Source organism: Haliaeetus albicilla, chromosome 2, assembly GCF_947461875.1.
Source record: "Haliaeetus albicilla chromosome 2, bHalAlb1.1, whole genome shotgun sequence".
In the NCBI taxonomy this organism is placed as follows: domain Eukaryota; kingdom Metazoa; phylum Chordata; class Aves; order Accipitriformes; family Accipitridae; genus Haliaeetus; species Haliaeetus albicilla.
This window is the reverse complement of record NC_091484.1, coordinates 32689922-32710442: the sequence shown is the minus strand read 5'-3', so window position 1 is coordinate 32710442 and position 20521 is coordinate 32689922. Positions and strand designations below refer to the sequence as shown.

The 20521-nt window shown below is 40.4% G+C and overlaps 1 protein-coding gene across 1 annotated transcript in view; it reads right to left on the bottom strand.

Annotated features, from left to right (window-relative positions):
- Positions 1-20521, bottom strand: part of ITGA9 (integrin subunit alpha 9) — a 230582-nt gene that overhangs the window by 45219 nt on the left and 164842 nt on the right. The window contains exons 19-23 of the mRNA XM_069770014.1: positions 13497-13583; positions 11992-12071; positions 8598-8687; positions 5743-5851; positions 2895-3002 (exon numbers count right to left, since the gene is read on the bottom strand). Coding sequence (XP_069626115.1) covers positions 2895-3002; positions 5743-5851; positions 8598-8687; positions 11992-12071; positions 13497-13583 — 474 coding nt within the window. The remainder of the gene's footprint in view (positions 1-2894; positions 3003-5742; positions 5852-8597; positions 8688-11991; positions 12072-13496; positions 13584-20521) is intronic.

Here is a 20521-nt window from a genome sequence, read left to right as displayed (position 1 = left end):
CGTTCCAGTGGGCCATATGTGACTCTCTTCCTTTTATTATTTTTTGTGCCTGAAAGACTAAATCAGTCAATATGAAGGAATTAGCTCCTGGCACTATCCTGTGTGGTATAGAGACACAAACTCTAACGTTTTTACTATGCATTTTCGCCCATAAGTTTCACTGCTGCATTGTATATCAGAGAAGTGGCAAAAGAATTATTGGCTTTAAAAAAACAAAACCATGATGTAATCAAATCCCAAATGCTGTATCAACAGGTTCAGTTACAGATAAATGACAATTCCTAATCCTCTGTATTAATGACAGCTATTCTGAAAGGTCCAGCAATGCTGACACCTAGAATGGCTGGATTATAGGTATGAAGGTATAATTACAGAAACACCTGCACTGCCTGAAAGGATACTATCACCTTTACTGCAGTCTAGATTCTGGGAAGCTCAAAATAAGCAAAAGCTGGAAGTATTTAATGACTATGCTCACAAAAATGCTCTTGAAAAGCAGCTGTTCTTACCCATTTTCCAAAGTCCATTCCAATCTGCTACTTTTAGGTTTTGTTTGTTTGTTTGTTTGTTTAAGTATATTTGGTCTGTGAAAAGATGAAAAGCTCCATGATTTTAGTTCCCTTTTCAGTCAATAAAAACTCAGTGGGAGAGGGGCAGGAGGAAAGAGAGGAGGATGCTTTTCCTCTTACAGTAGTAAGACTTGGGAGACATGGGTTCAGTGCCTGGCTCTGACACAAATTTCCTGTGTGACCTCAGGCAAACCATTTGGTGTTTCAATTATTTATCTGTAAAGCAGGGATAACCACTATCCCAGACAGGATTTGCTTGGATAACATTTATTAACATGTCAGAGGTGTTCAAAAAGTCATGTATTAGACTCCTGCTGACCATACACCCCAAATCAGTGGTTGGAATGACACCCAGAGTATGCCAGTGTATCATGCAGACATCCCTCATAAAACCATACTTGCCTACTACCACTCTCCAGCCTGCAATGCAAATAGGTCTCACAACAGCAGTTTGAAATTTTTACAAAGACAAACTGCAAAATAGAAGAAAGATGTCAAATAATGTGGGGGGAAATGCAACCTATTGTTGGGGAAAAGGGATACAAACCTGCAAGTATTTATTAGCACAGTGCCTAAGACCACACTACCCAGCTGGACTTCCTTTAAGTAAGCCATCAGAGGTACAACAGCAATGAAAAACAAGTGAAGTGCAAGGTTTAAGGTTTTTGCCTTGTTTTTCTTCTAACAGCTATTCAAAACCACATAGCCCATCCCATGCTTGTCAGTGTAACTTAGGGTCTTGTGTAGAAATGATGACAAACTATGCCTGGAAATTAGCCCTTGCCCACTTGGTGGGTAGTGTACACCTCCGCTAATTCAAGCATGCAAACCAGGTGTCTTGTCTAAGACAATTTGCCCAGACTTTTGGAACAGTCAACACAGAGAAACAAGCAATGCCTAGAATGAATTCATCACACCCTAAGTTAGATGGGCTGAGTTTTCTATTCCTCTCTCTTGGCCATATAGGAATACATAGGATGACTGACTTTGGAGGAGACACCAACATCTGGGCAGACAAAATCTCTTAAGGAGACTCCCACCTCTCTGCTGCTGCTGCGAACGCAGACGCACACCCTCTCCCACAGCACACAGAGACCAGGGAAGGGACAAGGAAACGGGTCATGATCCTTTGACAGGCAATGTCTCGAAGGGAAGGTGATCTTCTGCATGTAAGGTTGGACTAAATAAAACATTAAAATATGAGGCCATGGAAAATGAGACATAGGCTGGAGAATTAATTCAGTCTCGTTGGAGAATTGACTCAGTCTGTACAATACTGGTGCCTCATACAATATCCCAAATCTGTTTCTCAGTGATTCTGTCTTTAGTGCCCATCTATAAGCTATATATATATATATATATATATATATTTATCTTGTACCTTTCAACAGCACAAATCTTGGAAACCTGCTTAGAAAGGTCTTATTGCATCTATATTTACACAGATTCAGTGACACCATTACCCGTGTATGAGGGATGGTAATACTTTTCAGCCAAAAGGCTAGAAAAGTAGCTAACAAGAAAGAAAGTATACTTCTTTTCAAGTAGCCCAAAACGCTGGTTCCATCTCACAAAGACAGATTACTCTGAATTTCAGCAATAAATTTACCTCAGTATTGAGGTTTCCCTCTCTTGGCCACCACAGTATAAATGATGGTATTTTAGTGGTTTAACAAAAGCTTTGAAAGTAATGATTAAATATTCAAAATGAAATCTAAGAATGTGTCTCCTTTACCACAATTCATTTGGATTTTCTTTGTAGTTGACACAAAATCATCTTTTGAAAAACATTGCATTGAAAGAATAAATTTCTCTGTTACTTACATTTGTTAGAAGAACAGTCAAAAAGAGCAAATTATAAGAAAATATCTATAGAATAATAGATATTAATAATGTATTCAGACCTAGCTAGCATTTTTGCAGATAACCACAGAAAAAAACAGGGAATGTGAGTCAGCTTGGTAACACATCCTGCTGATATTACATACACCATTTAATCAGGGAGGACTGATTAAGACTCAATCCTCTTTGGAGGTGTGACTCAGGGAAGTGTTCTCGACATTTCCTTCAGGATTAGCCTGACCTAGTTTCACACTGCATTGTAGGAAACCAGGAACACACAACCAGCTGCTGGCCCTAGGTGAGGGACAGCAGTCAACAGTTGGAGGGGCTCAGCTACTTGTAATGATCTGGCCACAGATACAAAGGACCTTTTATTATCTAAAAAAGCAACTGATTAATCTAGTTCTGCTGGACTTCTTTTGTTTCAGTCATCAATAGCTCTCAGTGCCTCTCTGGGCTCAGAACACATCATAATGTACTCACCATCATTTGCTGAACATGAAATATTTCAGCTCCAGTGGCAGAGAGGCGGTTTGGAAATGAAATGTCAACAAAAGCTCCAGGGAGACTGCTTGGTCCAGCATTGTAAACCTATACAACAAAGATGAATACAAATGTATAAAAAAAAAAAAAAAAAAATTACATATATGACTGCTCATAAATGGGAAACTACTATAGAACCAGAGCTGCGAGTATAGGTAAATCTGAAAAAAATTCAAATACTATGCAAGCTTTTCAATATCTTCAGACTAAGACTTCTTCTGTAAGTATCAGGATGAAGTCAAAGGTTTAGCTTATCTAACAGTCTTTAGGCACAGCTCATATATCAAGTGAGAAGCAGTTTTGCAGGATAATTGCCAGTCATCAATACAAATAGCATGAGACTACTACTTTATATACAGAGTCACTGTTAGTACTCTTTGAGTGTTTTGGTAATACCATCCAGAAGACTCTAAGAAATACTGCTGTCTCAGTTAACATTCTCATTCCCATCTGGTAACCACTGCATTATATTCTGCATATGTTTTCCTTATGGAGCAGAAGCCAAAGTAATGATGATTGTGACTACTGGACTGCGGGTTTGCTGAGTGAGTTGCCAGGAAATGCATGTGAACAACTTCCATTCAAGTTCTGGGGTTTCCAATTAAATGAAACTCTTAGTGGGAAACATTGGCTTTCTATCACCCCCCCCCCAAAATTTTCAACAAAAACTCAAAGAATTTCTAGTCCACCACTGAAGCGTATCCAGTGAAAAATCAAAAATTTGTGGGTTTTTGCTGAAAAGAAACAATCCATGGAAAAATTTCAATGAAAATAAGTTTCCATGTCTATCTACATTTTTTTATTAGAAACAACCAGGAAATATTTTTCCTAAGAACACATATATAAGTGCATACAGTAAAAACATTAAGCCCATTAGAATATTTATCTGCACTCAGACAGTCTGTCAAAAGATGTAGCAAGCAGTTGTTAATTATGTAAAGTACAAATATTAAAACCAACAGGTTTTAATTCTTCAAACACTGTTTAAATTTGAAGAAATGCCTGACTGATAAAGGGAATCGGTTCACAATGCCAAATCCTTACAAAAACCCTGAGGCTCCAGACAGGGGAAGAAATCCTACTACAATGGAGCATGATAAATGCTGTGTGGAAGACTAATACAATGTTGTGTGTTAGATATTTAAAAAAACTTGATTATCTCACTGAGATCAGATATAAGAGTTAATGCAGAAAAGACATTTTCATTGCACATCTTGTTACCTTCCCAAAATCATGCATAGATCTGTTTCCTTATTAACACTGGACCTGGTATAAATTTTCACATATAAAAACAGCTATAAAGCCCCATATTTTTGTAAATCATCTCTTTTTCTTGGTTAAGAAACTACTACTTTTCTCTGCTGGAGAAGTTTAATAAATGGCAGGCAAATCATTAAAAACAATTAAGCAGTGATAGAACCCATGCTTTGCCCATTATGAAACTCTACCCTTTCTCTCCGACAGACACAGTTATGAGGTTTACCATGTTACTGAAGAGCAGATCTGTGACTCGTTACAGTATAATTTTCTACTTCTATATGGAAAAAAATCATTAATGTTGCAACTTGTAAGGGTGTGCATGAGACAAGAGGATGGGGCAGGACAAATGGTGGCTCTGCCAATATAGAGATTCTCTCTCCCTTATATGTTATCACTTTGTTTTATTGAAAATATGCATCTAGTTAAAGCATCAGTACATGTGTTCTTTATCTGTTTTTAACCAATAACTGGCTATGAGGGGGAGGGAGGGGAAGACCTATAAACCCTCAAGAACAAAATCAGAATCACAAGAATTAATAGCCTGGTTCACAAAAGCTTTAATGTCCTGAAATCCTGCTTTCACTCCTTTTCGGTAAATAGCTAAGGGCACTGCATGACAGTGGGGGCTTAATTGCTCTGGACCACAGTCTGTCCACGGAGGCAGACATGTGTTATTCATTATGAGCTGAGTGGCATCCATGCCTAGGAGAACAGAAAGGGGGGAAAAAAGGCGAAAGACTATTTTTCACAATAAATGATTCCCCCACCACTGCATGATTTATCATTCCCTAGTTCCATCTAGCGGTCAGAAAGGATTTGAAGCGCTTGCAATAGAGTCACGGTAGTGAGACAAGTTCATTTTGGCCGCATCACAAGAGTTTTTTATAATAAATCATCCATCTATTTTGCCACATCAGGAACCCATCTAACTGCCATGTGAAGTGTAATCTATAGATAATACTTGAATAATACTGAGATCTATGAGACATTTAATGAAACCTTCTCACACCTGTCTTTTTAGTGTCACAGTCTCTTCCCTGTACTGTACTCTTATCATTAGTGCTATAAACATTTTCATACCAGGGCATTTAGCAAGTCTGAATCCCTTGCACGGGTATGTGTTTGTTCTCATGGATAAAAGCTGCCACTCCTCTGCTCAATGACCATGCCACTGAAAAGAATTACTCCTCCCTTCTGAACTTGTGACTGCATCCAAGATGTGGCACTTGAGTAACTAGAGCTCTTTACTTAGCATGTGATGAAAGGTAAAAGAGAAACAAATGGTAGCAGTTTCATTCCTACGGAAGTGAGATGTCCTATTTGCAATTCTTGTTATAATATATTCAGATAAGGAAATATATATTATCCCTGCATGCTGTAAATATGGCATCTAATCAAGAATGCATTGCACAGCGTACTGTGATTCAGAAACATGTGCCAAAGCCCATACCACACTCAGAATAAAAGAGATAGAAAACCAGAATGTGCTGTCAAGCAGGAAAGCAGTCAAAATAAGGATCAGTTTTACCTGCAGTGTGAAGTTGAGAGACTGGAAAAGGCATTCGTGGTTTTCCAACTGAACAAAGTTGGATGCTTCCACAGAATCACCGTAGAAAAATGAAGTAGGGAAGACTTCTCTGAAAGATCAAGACACAGATTTAGTAAGCTGCATTTGTCACCAAAATTAAATATATTTGTGGCAAGCTGAATTGCACCCCTTGCTTTCTGGTCATGTGACATTCTATGGGACCATGTTACATTGATCTATTATTTGTGATTTGATTTCCTCTTGACAGCACTAGACTACACAAGCAGCATCTCAACTGACCCAGGTTAACATCACATCTTTGAAGTAGACTTCTTTTGATTACTTATCTTATTTCTTTTTCTCCTTTCCTATCACAAAACCTCTTCTCCAGGGCCCCCTGCCATGGATGATTTGTGCAAGTCCTATAGCTTGTGTAACACGGGAAATCATTGCACTACCAAGTTAATCTGAAGGAACAGTTACTAATAGGAATACTTTCAGTTACATATTAACTAAAGTAACATTTCAATTTTATCTACCATTTACATAGCATTGCAGGAATAAACACTTCTTCAATTATCTGAGCTTTACTACCTTTATGATTAGCAGATGGTTGAAGGGAAGAGTAGAGAGGGATATAACGTGCTTTCAACTACAGTGGCACAGGCCAAGTCTCCTTGACTACTCTTATCACAAAGTAAAACGCAGTAAGGTTTTATCAGAAAGACTTGGAAGCACAACACGGTACCTGGAAATTATGCAGAAGAGGACTAAGAGTGCTTTAAGCATCCTTTGTGCCTCCTTCTAATCTCAGGCTGCTCCACTGGCTGGAAAGGGTCCTGGTGTAATTTCAGACAAACCTTGGCGAGGGACTGCCTAAAATTCTGCTTCCTTCCCAGGCTGTCCTTTTGAGTCAGAGTTTTTTGAGACAGGATTTTAAGCCTGTTAGGGTTATATATATCCTATACACACATACATATCCTTTTTTCCTGCCTGCCTCTTATGCCAGGGATTGCTAGGGGGAAACAGTGAGAGACAGATTTATTCCTCCCATTTACAGCGTTGTGCCAGAAGGCTCCTCCCAAACATGGTACAAGCCCTTCTGGGCTATTTATGAGTAAGGATGAAGTTTGCTCTTGTAGACTCAAATGCAGGACAGCTAATAAAAATAAGCTTTAAAAATACACTGTCCAAAAAAGAGTATTACTAATATTACCATGCCTGGGAATGTTGTGCCCTGCAATAAACCCAACTTTTCCTTGGTAGTTGGACATTTCTGTGAATTTGAATTAACTAAGCCTTGTCTATAAGAAAGAAAAAATAATCCACATAGTCAGTTGGGTGGGGCTTATAAATTCAGAGACCTTGTGCTTAAAAAAGTACATTCTGAAGAGAAAGAAAAGAGCCCAATTTTTATCAGGTTTTTTGGCATGCAGTATTCTGTAGGTGACAGAGATCTAAAGACAGAGATGAAAGCATTCATATCTGTAAAGCTGTACAAAAATCCATCTGTATCAAAGCATCAAGAAGCAAGGGATACAGAGTTAAATTTCTACACAATCTGTAACAATGAAAGCATTCAGAAACCTCCAGAACACGCTGTTGAGACTGTACTCTCAATATAGAGGAGACTTTTGTCCTTGCTAGTCAACTTGTGAGGTCTGACAGTGCTCTTCTCTGAGCAGGCTCAAGTATATCTTCTACCCGTTCCAACTATTGTGGCAGTAATTAAGAGATTTTATTTCTATGCAACAAGAGGGGAAGTCAGCCTTATGTGGTAAAACCCAGACTAGGCCATGCATCTGAGTTCACCCAGCTCTTCTTCAGCCAAATCACATGTCAGTGCAGGCAACTTTGTTCCTACACATGTAGCATGCTGGTCAAGGGAATCTTTGACTTCTACTGATGCCAACCTGCACTGGTCATTTAGACAACATGTATTTCCTGAGGGTTGCCATAAATGGTGGCTAAAACAGACACTGACCTCTTGGGGACACTGCTGATGAGTTTTTGCTTCCCCAGTTTAGGAATGAATGTCAACTTTTCAGTCTACATGGATGCTAATTCACCTCCAGTAACCAGGTCCCCCAATTCCAACTCGAGCACTGTCTATGCTAGAGGATGGTCTGTCTGGTGGGACTGACCACAAATCTTTCATTCTAGACTTAAGATTGTAATGCAGAAGTGGAAGGGAAGACCCCTGGGTACAAAGGCAGGAACTTGCACATGTGCAGCCCCAGGGAGAGGACCACAGCTATGTGTTAAACAAGTATATCAGTCAAAGGGTGAGTGATGTTCCTCAGTTGGTATTCAGACACCTCGCAGATGAGGGAGCAGAGGGAGTGGGAAAATGAACAGAAGCAGAAGTGAATTCTGATTGTGAAATTAAACAGAAAGGCAAACAGCTAGACTCCACCGAGCTCCTTAAAATCCCAGAACATTTGACCCTGACCTTTGGCCTGGTGATTCTCAAACATATCCTTAAAGACATGCCCTAAGGAACAAGATGTGATTTCTCTTTTTATTTTATTTTAAGGTCCATCATATCTACAGAATCATGTGCATTCCAATATGATCACTAAAATACCTACTATAAATGTGATGGTAACTAATTAGCATTAGCCAGAAAGGAGTGAGAAAGAGGTACAGTGTTGGAATGAAAGGCATGACAAATAAAATTCCCAGATAATAAAGGAGGCTGTCTGTATTTCCCGAGTCTGGGAAACAGGGAAAAAGCAACAGTCTGGCTACATGTAAACAAAGAGAAGAATTCAGTTTTTCACTGGAAGAGACTCAAATGTTATTATTAGGTTTATTATTATTTTTGTTGTTTTCGTTTGGTGACTGGTACTTACCCATTGATAGATGAGTCCACTTCATGCATCAGGGGCACCGAGAGGGTTAGAGTATTATCATGCAGAGATTCAGTGTGTTCTAGGTTTCCACTGTGCCAGAAAGGAAAAATAAACATGCTGTAAATTGACAGCCTTTGCAATATATCACACAGTTTCACAGCTACCATCTCTCTGCCTTGCACTCTTAGCCTCTCTATTTGAGTGATGTCAGCTCTCCTTAAGAAGCCTCTTAAAGATTAGGAGTTACATTTGTTCACCCACATCAGAGAGGGCACACACATAAAGCACGTGTTTTGTGGCTGCTCCTCTGTGGCTGTGACATGAGCAGTGTCACACCAAAAAACCTATCTTGGAGCAATGTATGAATTCAAACAGCAGTGCAAAACTACAGCAGCCATCATACATAGTGGAGAGAAAGAAGGACATTTAGACTCCAATGCAAGGGTTCATTTTCTCCCAGCCTGACTGTACATCAGTTTGGGAGGGATATGCACACCGCACAGAGCGTCTTGACTCAGTAAATGAAACTGCGCTTTCATTGTACCTGCATTGTACCACAGCACCAACTTGGTGCCACTACAAGCAGCTTTTTGGGTGAGACCCTCCTACTGAACTGGCCATAACCTCTCAGCAGTTGCATCCCCTCTTCCTCTACTTAGTTGCCAAAATGAAAGCACTTCTACTTTACATTTTCAAAGGCAGTTGCCTCAACTGGTCAAAAGCAGAAGGAGGAAAGAAAAGTGAGCAATCATCTCATTTGAGTCAATTTATTTCAGTGTGAACACTTATGTACGAAGTCTGGGAAAGGTTCCTGAAATGCATGTCCAACACACAAACTTGTAATTATTCTAATTCTGATGGTGAGTCTGCTTGGAGGGTGACAGCTCAGAAGACCAATTCTGAAGGATATGTTACATAAATTTCCAATTTCTTCAGCAGTGACTCTGGAATCACTTTTGCCTTGCAGTTCATTGGATTTACTCACAAATCAAACTGGCAAAACAAAAGAGAGGACCCTATTGATTTAAGGACAGTATCACTGAGGCAACAGCAGGCAGTAACATCCCAAGTGATACCATGCAGATGATGAGTTGCTCAGATTACAAAAACAGAGCCTGCTGGCTACATACATGCATAGATACAGCTCAGCTTTCTGCAACTGACACATTGGTCATGTCTGCTAATAAAACTATGGCCCAAATGGAAAAACCCACAAACTTTCAGTCCCAGGAAAAAAACTCTTAATAAAAGCTTTTCCTCTGAATAGGCTCAAAGAAGAGTCCAAAATAGAGATGTTTCTCATCCAACACAAATACTGAGATACCATGGTGGCAAGCAGAATAAGCAAGTAGATTCTGTACAGGGTTCATGGGTATGTGCTTATCTGTTTCAAATGGAGCAAAGGTACTGTCGGAAAAGGGGAATATAGCTCAGTGAACCTAGCTCTAGAAAAACAGTTCATGCCAGGAAGCACAAAAGAAGGTTTGTTGGGGTTTTTTCTGTAAACAAAAAGACTAAACGTAACATAATGTTTAGTTCTTTCTCCAATTGATCTCTCCCACTACTGAACCAGTCTCTTGTTACAGATGCTACTGCCAAGTTTGCAGCTTCAAGGGACAGGCTTAAGTGGCCACTTGAAGGGCAATACTTACTTTCCCATGACAGCATGGCATAGCTTCTCTGCGTCCAGCCATTTCTGCCAAACTAGCTCCAGTTTTGTGTGGAAACAATGTGCCCACTCATTGCAGTCTGGCCACAGCACAGACATTTCCTCTGCATTTCCTTATCACTCACTTTACCCCAGGGCTTCCTGCAACTCTTGTGGTAGAAAGATTTTATTACACTTACTTGACAGCAAGGGAATTGAGCAATGTGCCCAAAGTCACAGAGAAAATGAGGGAAATCAGCACTGGGACCTGCACAGTTGTCTTTGGAGGTTCAGCTGAATCCTTCAAAACACAACTGTCCTCCCACCCATCCTTCTGAAATGAGAAACTTTTTCTTAACCCCTCTGAGCATTCGTACTACGTGTACAAACTCCTATTTATTTCTTTGCTCCATCTAAATGCACTGACTAACCCTTCTCACTGGTAGGGCACAGAAATCTGAGGAGTGAGGTTATAGAGGAAAGCTCTGTGCTATCCATGGCAGGGAAATGAGTGGTACAATCTGGAAAACACTGGCCAGACAAATTTAAAGTGGTGCTGACCCATCTTTGCACCAGCTAGCATTCACCTAGCAGATACTGATGCATCTTCCTGACCTAGAAGCATCATGGGATCATGTGAACACACAATGAACTTCTCCTGGAGAACAGAACTTCTCTAATATGCAAGACATGGTCTTGCCTCTCTGGTGCGAGATCTCACTTTCAGCCTTTCATACCAGCCCCACGTGCTGCAGGATCTTGTTCCCACCTACAGCTGTTACTGCAGGGGAGGACTATGCCTTATGAGAGCAGTCACTCAGCAACTGCTGCATCTTGTCTCTCATATCCAGCCAGTCAGTGAGGTGTGATCAAATTGGGAAGGAGAATTCAGGCTGGAGATCCTGATTTTGACACGGGAGAGTACGAAGTTGGCCCACTTACACAGTAAGTGGAAGCAGGAACCAGTCACACCCCCAGCATGTCAGAGCAGCAGTTCATGGCCCAGGTTAATGCAGCTGTGCTACCGTCAGTTCCCATACACACCCTGACACTGTCTGTGACTGAATCACCTGCGGAGTCTGCTTCTCTGTGGCACATCATCTTAGGAGGCACAGAGCACGCATCACACCTTCTACTCTGCCCGAGATAAAATCCCTGTGCATGCATACTTGGCATCACCCTACTTCAATGCCTGCTCCAAGTGCCCTTGGGGAAGTACCCTATTCAGCTGTTTCACGCAGTCTGTCATAGCTCACTGAAGATCCAGAGGGGGCAAAAATAGACATGCAACTTTGGAAACTGTCAGTGAGATCCCTGACCATCTGATGAAAGCATTTATCTTTTTTGGTTTGCATCCAAGCACGCTTATTTCATTCAAATGCTGGAACAAATGGGTCTGCCTGGTGCTGACTGTCAACTGCAGCTGAGCTGAGCTTGATACGGGGCCCAAAGGGATGGGCACAGAAACACAAGGGCCTTCTGACTGAGAACACAAAATGCTCCTTCAGAATTGCAATTGCCTGGCAAAGAAAGCCTAAGTATCATTCTACCTCATTTTTCAGGAAGCTGGATCACATGGTTCCTCTGTATTACCAAAATATATGCATTTAGCCCCAGTAACTTAACCTCATTTACTACACATACACCTGTCTACAACTAATACCACATCACTGTCAAGCATATGCAATGTACACTTCATACGACAAAGAATATCCAAGTCATCAAGACATACAAAGGTTCCCTTACCTTTGGGCAGTGACAAGGAAGGTAAGCGTTTCTTCTTGCCCAGACAAGTGGCTTGTGTCAAAGATCACACTGAACTCATACTGCGCAAAGAAAAAGCGGTATTTAGAGACACTGTATATTGCTTTAAAATGTATTTATCCTGAAACTTCACATATATTTTACTGGCTTAGCTGTACAAAAGTAGGGTATTTTGATACATGTTAGAGAGCTTCCTCTACTGTAGAGTAGCTTTTAAATCTTAACAATTGTGTCTCTGTTCAAATACTGGAGAGTCCGATTTTTCATTGTGAAAAGGCCTTTAGTAGAATTGCCATTCAAAGATTTTCTTGAGGAGATCATCTGCCAGGGGAAGAGGCTTCCAGTATAATGGGATCACTACCTGAAACTACCTAAGCACCAATCTGTATGTTACTTGCTGGTGAAGAGATCGTTTGGAGAAATAAAGATCACACCATAAACCTGCACAGAGACTTGGAGCAACCAGCACAAGCTAAAGCAGCATTCAGGCCACCCATCATAACGGATAAAATCAGGTGCTAATTTCAAAAAGAGAATCTCCTTTGATGACCACTGTAGCACTACATTAACTTCTCCATGCAACAACTTTTCTACCTAACTCCAAAACAGTTTTTGGCCAAGTGAAACAGTTTCCAAATTCATGCTAATTTCAATGGCTTGCTGGAAAAAACCTGAAGATTACCCAACTATGTTATTCTGAAGCAAAACACTGAAATTCTTACATTACAGATACTATTTTGCTACTGCATTTATTTTTCCATTCCATTTAAAATCTTTTTAAATGTTTCATAAAAGTATGTTACAGTCAATAAAACACATAAAACAAAAAATTTCATGCCAGGTCTAAGGATATGTGAATTCAAACAAAAAGGATTAGTTTTTGAAACTGAAATTTTCTGAAAAATTTCAGACTCATTGTGTTCAGGTCATCCTGAAGTTATTCCTCATCTTCTCACCTTTCTGGGTTGGTCATTTGTACAGCTCAGTTTAGTGACAGACAGAACCCAGCTAGATTTCTAAAAATTATGAGCGAGTTCATCTTCTATTACTGAACAAAATCGTCTTTAAAAGCTACCAGGAGACCATAATATGAAAAAGTCATTAAGACATTTTCATTGTAATTTGCACAAATTCAGTTGCACTTTATGTGACAGAAGACAAAAATAAAACCAGAATAAGGCAACATAAATAAGACAGAGAGTCCTCTTCTAATTTTCTGCAGAGGAGATATGTAAGTTTTTTGTAGCTGCAACTCTTGCATCATTTTTCAAGACCGTTGTATTTCAGTGCACAGGGTACTGTCATTGGCTCTATCTGGTGAGAAAGAGGGCAGCTACTTTCTGTAACTGTGAAAGGCTTGGATATCCGGGTTAGAAAGCTACAGAAAGTATCACAGACATTTAACAGAGCAGTTGCCTTTCCAGCCACTCCTTGGAGACAGAGATGAACAGACCATCACTCTTCAAATGCAAGTATCACAACATTACCCTAGATTTCGATCTCATGAAAGGAAATCCCACACTGCACTTGAGGAAGTCTGACTCCAGCAACTCACAGGCAATGCCCAGCTCCTCCTGTAAGAAAATAAAGACGACCATGAGATGATAGGTTTGGGGAGAAAAAGGGGATTACTAAGAAATACCATTGTGATGAAGTGTCGTAGAAAACTAAACATTTCCCACCATAGCACTGTTATTTCCAGAAAACTAGTACTCATTGAGTAAGGAAAAGTGCAGTGTTGTACTTCCTTACTCCACCTCAGTCAGACCAGCACTGCGAAGAAGACAACCATCAGAACATTGCTCCAAGAGACAGACCACAGGGAAATACTGCATGACTAAACATATTAGAGTCAGGGGATCAGCCCAAGTTCTTGGATAACTCAGACCATCAGTTGCTCCCTCTGTTTATTAAAAGACAGCTTTCAAATGGTCCAAAATACAGGTTCTCCGAGGTAGTTTTTCCAGGTACCAGTCTCATAAAGAGAGAACTGTGGTGGGCGATGGTGACCAAACCATGCCATGCACAGATGCTGGAGAAAGCGTTAATCTGGTCCTGGTGTTATTCACTGCCCTGATCTCTTTCTCTGGTCCAGAGGATGAGCCACTTTGGTATGGATCCCATCTTTCTTTAATGATACAATGGTGGCATAGATAAAGTAGAGGGATGAGCCTCTCCTCATGCTAAACATTGACAGATTAAGAACACTGTCAATAATACAAATGAAAAAGGTTAGAGCAGCCCAATCCTGCTCAACTGGTGACTCCACTACAACAACAGAAATACTTCTGTTGAATGGAGAGTGTTTCATTGCTCCATAAAACAAATGTCTGGCTCCAGGTTAGCACGTTCTCATCTCCAGATTATCAGGGAACATTTTTATAGTCTGTCACTGTGGACAAGTTCATCTCACTAAACTTTAGGAATGGGATTCAGCTCTTGAATCTGATATGCACTTTTAGTTGCCTACACAGAAAGTGATTGCTATGTGATCTAGGTGTCACTGCTCCCATCATAGTCAATGGATGTAAAAAATGCTTCAGCAGACCAAATGCAGATGTTTCATTTAGACTGGGCTGAATACCTCTCCAGGCCTTGGTATTGACTAGATCATCACTGAAGCTATGGTATTGATGTTATGCAGCTACAATATGAATGCCTAAATTTAGACATCTGAATCTAGAAATTAACTCTACTCTAAACATGTAGCTGAGAATCATTTAGCTACAGGACATATGATTTATTTGACCTATTTTCAGTATCTACAGCAGTTTGCGAAGGTCAGGCTCTGTCTCCTTACGTACATTTCCCAAATCACTTCAAATATGAATTCTGCTTTAAGTATGCACTTAAAATTTACATGAGTACCATTCTCAACTAGAACAAGCACATGTGGAAGTAGCTTCCTAAACCATCTCCAGGAAATGCCCCTCTGCCTTTCACATTCTGACCCAAGCACAACATTAGTCCTCTACAGACGTTACTATTATCCTAATTATGAGTCTGACAGCATTCAGATTCTTGATCTTTTAACTGTTTCCTGTGACTTCTGAAAGACAAGGTCTCCTTTATCTTCAAAATCATGGTTCAAAATCAGGTTCAAATTTCATTTATAGAAAATTATAGACCTAAAGCTACCTTTCTTATCTGACTCAGACAGTATTTCACTGGTTTCATATGAAAAGAAAATAATGTAAGGAGAAAATTAATGCATGCTTGGAGATGCTTGGTGTGATATTACTCCAGTACTACTCAAATACCAGAGCAGTTGCCTCCATATTCAGCTCTTCTTTACGGATTTGTTTCCTTGCAATCTTCAGTAGGCTTCTATTTCCAGAAATACAAAAGATGGCACTGCCCAGCAAATCAAACATCTAGCTTCAGTTGTACAAAGCTGCCGTTCTCATATGCTGTGGTAGATTTTCTCCTCCATTTAACACAAAACAGCAGAACAAGTGCTTCATGGGTGAAGCATTGCCTTCACTTGTTTTTTCCTCTTGGCAATCTGGGAGGTTCTCCAGTTTTATGCGAGTGATGAAGTGAACACAAACTCTGAGCAGCTGCGTAACCAAATGAAAAATTTCATAGCTGTTTCCTCTGGGAACATTCTTGGTTCTGTGTTGTTCAAATGTCCCTTGCTGTCTAACTGTGGCAACCTATGAACTCTCTTTCATCAACTCACAGCCTCTGTTCATTCAAGAGGGGTTTCTATTTACATAGCTGTCTGGTGGTGACAGTGACCAGACAGACCCAAGAGGCTGCCTCCTCTCCTCAAGGCCATATCCCTTCAGAGATGTCAAAAAACAGGATAATAGAAAGAACTCTCATCTTGATAATGGAAGAAGTGCAGTACTTCTTCATTTTGCATGTTGGCGGCTGCCTGCCTTTGCAGCCCTGATAGCAGGCAGGCAGATGGCAGTTGTTTTATAATGGGCTGTTAAGGAAATGACAGATAATGTTGCATTGGCTGGTTTTGCTGTTGTTGCTTGCAAAAGACTGACTTGAACGACCTTCTGGCTTCATTAGCATACATCCAGTTTAATGACTAATATTAATACAACATTATTGAAGTTCGGATTGGACATTAGGAAAAGGTTCTTCACTGAGAGGATGGTTGGTCACTGAACAGGCTCCCGAGGGAAGTCGTCATGGCACAAACCTGTCAGAGTTCCAGGAGCATCTGGACAATGCTCTTAGTCATATGGTTTAGTTTTAGGTAGTCCTGCAAGGAGCAAGGAGTTGGATTCAATGATCCTTATAGGTCCCTTCCAACTTGAGGTATTTTGTGATTCCATTAGTGCTGCAAAGTCAAATTGTTCAATGCTACGGAACAGCAGAAATAGGTTTGCCTGCACCACACTGGTTCAGCCTTCCGCACATTTCTAAATTACACAGGCTACCCAGAAAACTTTTCCCATGGACCCCTTGCCTTGCTCTGTGATTAGGATGGAGAAGCTCAGCTAAGGAGTAAACATTTTGTTTTTCCTTCACTGCTCACTGTCTGGCTTCAGGCTAATTTATTTGCAGCACGCACTGTTTCAGAGAGAGAAAAAAATTGTTTCTTCATGGGGTTTCCTATGGTGTTCAGCTCTGTAACATGTGGGCACTCTGTAAGCACTAAATAAATTCAATCTTCACGCTATTCCAGCAGGCTTAAGGGTTGGTGCTGTCTTATCTAACAAATAGGGAACAGAAACAGCGCAACTCAGGGCTTACAGAAATTTTGGATGCCACTTCTCACTGATGTTAGGTAACACTTTTACTGTGCAATGATTCTCTATGACAATGTAACCCAGCTGAGAACCTATCTTATTGCATGAGTTTCCATAGTAGTTTCTAGTCTGCTTAGAAAACATATCCAAAGGGGTTGAAATTTTCCCTTCCAGCGAGACAGCGCGAAGCTTTATCTGGAAAACTGTTTTCTTTCTGAAACATTTCACAGCATTTCATATTCTTAGGAGAGTCAATCAGATAAATAGCCAGCTAATAAGCCAAATAGCTGTTCTATTACTGCATAACAAATGCAGACCTGGGTATGAGAAACATGAAGCTCAGGCTGGCTCACAGTCTGTTTCTCAAAGTCCTTTATCACAGAAAGAAAAGTTCCTGATAATTATAACATGAGCAATGAAACAGTCAAGTTTGAACTCCATTATAAGGGGCACATGGGGAAACAACTCAACCCAAATTCTGCAGCATAATACTGTCAAACATAATCCCTGGGGTATGTGATTGGGGGTATAAGCAGAGATGTAACAAAATGGCCTTACTTCCAGACATAAGTGTTTTGAAATGTAAATATTATGCATGGTTTCAACTAAGTAGTGCAGGAAGCTGGTAATGATCATATTAATATAGTGCCTAGAAGCAGCAGCCTGGGAATGTTGCTATTTGCTAACTTTGAGACTTGAGAGAGGAGAAATTTCAGCAATGCTCATGTTCTTCCCATCTCTCTGCTCTTTCAGGTATTCACCTGGTGCACCACGCAGTCTGCACTGGGGGACACCAGCTGTTTCCTCCATGGGCATCTTTGGTCAGTACCTGTCTCAGTAGAAGCAGGCAGCTGCTGAACATGGGAGCTCTAGGTATATCTGACTACAGGCTGACAACATGGGATGTGCCTAGGAGCAATGTCTCCCCTTATTCTTGCCCCCACACACTACATGCTGTCAAGTCCTTACTGCCCAAAACAAGTCAGATACCTGCCAGAAGAAAGTAAGGTGCTCACAGACTAATTTTTTTAATAAAGGTAAACAAGCTAGATCAAGCTGAATGCTTAAAACACTGCATTCGGCTTGGTCTAGCAAGCATTTCAACATGAGTAAAGCATTTTAACATGGATGGAATGCTGGATTATGGGATCATTATCTTACCCTGGAGTAACTCACGGGCAGTATCCTTTTGCTGGCTTCACCTAGCTGATTATCTGGGGATATAAAACATCGAACTACTCCAGATTTTGCTCTTTTCCTATCACAGAGATCATGACTGGACTGCAATTGAACCACACGTTTTTCAGGCCACATAAGGTAGGTCATCAGTAAGAAAATAGCTTGTCAGTACTAGAACAGGTCATACCATGTAAGTCTTTCACTGCATGTATTTTGGCATTTAAAAAGCCTGTCTTCCCTTAATAGCATTTGATGGGCCCAATTTTCTCATGGTACAAGGGCAGGACCAGTGCCAGCTGGAGCACAAGACCAGATTACTTCAGGTATGATTCTGCAAAAAGCCCCTTATTAGAACTGAACCCTGCTCCAAAACAGCTGCTCTTTGTCCCCCCTCCTCCTGAAACAAATATTTTTAGAAGATTTCTTAAATATTGTTTACTTTGACCTTGAAGGGTCCTTTTCAACTTGGTTAACTGCCAAATCTAAGACTTAAGAAGGAAAAGAGAATGCCTTAAGAAAACAGTAAGCGAGAACTGCTGGTGGAAGAAAGGTTCCCTGGCTCTGGGTAAAACACAGTCACAGGTCAGAGACTCTGCCTCTGGGAAGAGTGTTCATGTTGACATACCAATGCAACATGTTGCTCCTAATTGAGCTCCCTCTTCCTGAATGCAGATGACCAAGAACGGCCGCCATATGTGAAATGGCACAGCCCAAAGAAGGACATTGAAACTTCCTCAGCTTCACCTTGACTTCACCTGATTTTCAAATCAGATCACATATGGTTTTTTTTCCCCCAAGGGAGTCTTGCTTAGCTTGTATGTGATGACAATGATCAGCCAATACACCCGAACCCTTCTCTGCCTCACTTATGTCCAACCAAAACCCTCCAACCTTCCTGAGCCTGCTCTGGCAGCTCATATAATCATATTCTGTTTTTATTTTTACCCACCCTTAGGGTCATTCATTTCTTCCCCAAAGGTAGAACAACTCTTCTGAACTGATGCTGGCGTCAACCCAGAGTCATCAATACGCTTCCTCAACTTGCTCCCACCCCTCATCTCCACCCATGACTGGTTGCAAGCTCCTTGCCTCAAGCATCTCCTTAAGTAATCTCCCCCATCCTGTTAACTCCCCTTCAACAATCTCCAGTACCAGGCTTTTATCTATCTGACAACTCTTCTACCAAATTATGACTATCAGCAAAAGCAAACTAATATAAAAGTGTAGGTCACTTGTGTTAATTTTGCACTCACCACTGCTCTCTCAGAGAAGGTGTTAATTCAACTATCCTAACACTCATTTATGGCCTGCTAGCTCTCTGCTTTTCTAAGCACATAAGCTACTAGCAGATACTACATCTGAAATGTCAACAGGGAGATGCAACAGAGCAATACTAAACTTGCAAAAGGATGTGTCAGATATGGCTCTAATTTAATTTTTTTTAATAAATTCATACCACGATAGTCAACAGAAAGTTATATTAACTTCTGAACTTCGGGTAAGCTCAGTACTACTCTCAATACTGTTGATTATGTGTGCCAGAGTTGACTTCACCCTTTTAAATACTCTTCTGATTAGCTGTTATTTTTGAATGGATTAAAACCACTAACGAAAGGCACTGAAAATATCTTCATTGCAGAATCGCTAAGATAATCTGTCTATTTTTTTAGAAGGAAAAAACCCCAACTTGTTAGAAAATACATTTACCAGCAGTTTATATTTCTCTTTTCTTTGCTATACTCAAATTAAAGGTTTTTGTTACTGTTTAGACAGAAAAAAGTCTCCCCTGCAAATCCTGGCTACTAGCACATATACTCCAGAACAGAGGAGAAAATGTCCTGGAAGCCCTGATAATATGTTGGCAGAACACTCCTGTTTTGAAGATGTTGAGAATTTATTCAACTTTTTATTTTGTTTTATGCTGCTGCACATTTTCCAAAGGGTACAAAAGAAGAACGACAGGAGTGAATACTGAGGAACCCTGCACTTGTTGCCAGAGCCCATACTCTTGTTATTGCTTTTCTTGTTGTTACTGGTTTTCTTGTTCTGTAACGCCTGTCTGTGAACTATTACACTTGACATTACAGGGGACCATGAACAGTATCCTCATCCTAGATGTCCTAAAACAAAAACACTAAGAAAATATCTCAAAGGAGGGCTACTTGCACTGTCCACTTCATGCTACGCTAAGTCTCAAAAGTTAGATACTATGCATCTATCTACTATATACTCTCCAGTATATAGACTTTATAACTAACTCTCCCCTCTAGTTATTTGGAAATGTGGGTTCTCTGACCTGCACCAGGGTTAGAGGCTTACATCAGGCACTGGTAAAAATACAGTTTTGCTAAATTTGTACAGTTTTTCATTCTCATCATGGACTCTGACTTCAAGCACATACTTCTGTCTCAGTAATTCCAATTTGTACTTTTGGTGAAGAGGGACACTTTCCCAAATGAGAGTTTAGATGAACATCTGGATGTTTTGTTCCACCCAACAGGACAATTACATAGATCTGACCTGCATTTTAAGAGCTTCTTACTTTTGGGAGATATCATTGAATGTACGTCTGTTCACAGCTGGTAATCTGCTTCCTACACACTTAGCTAGCACAGCCGGGT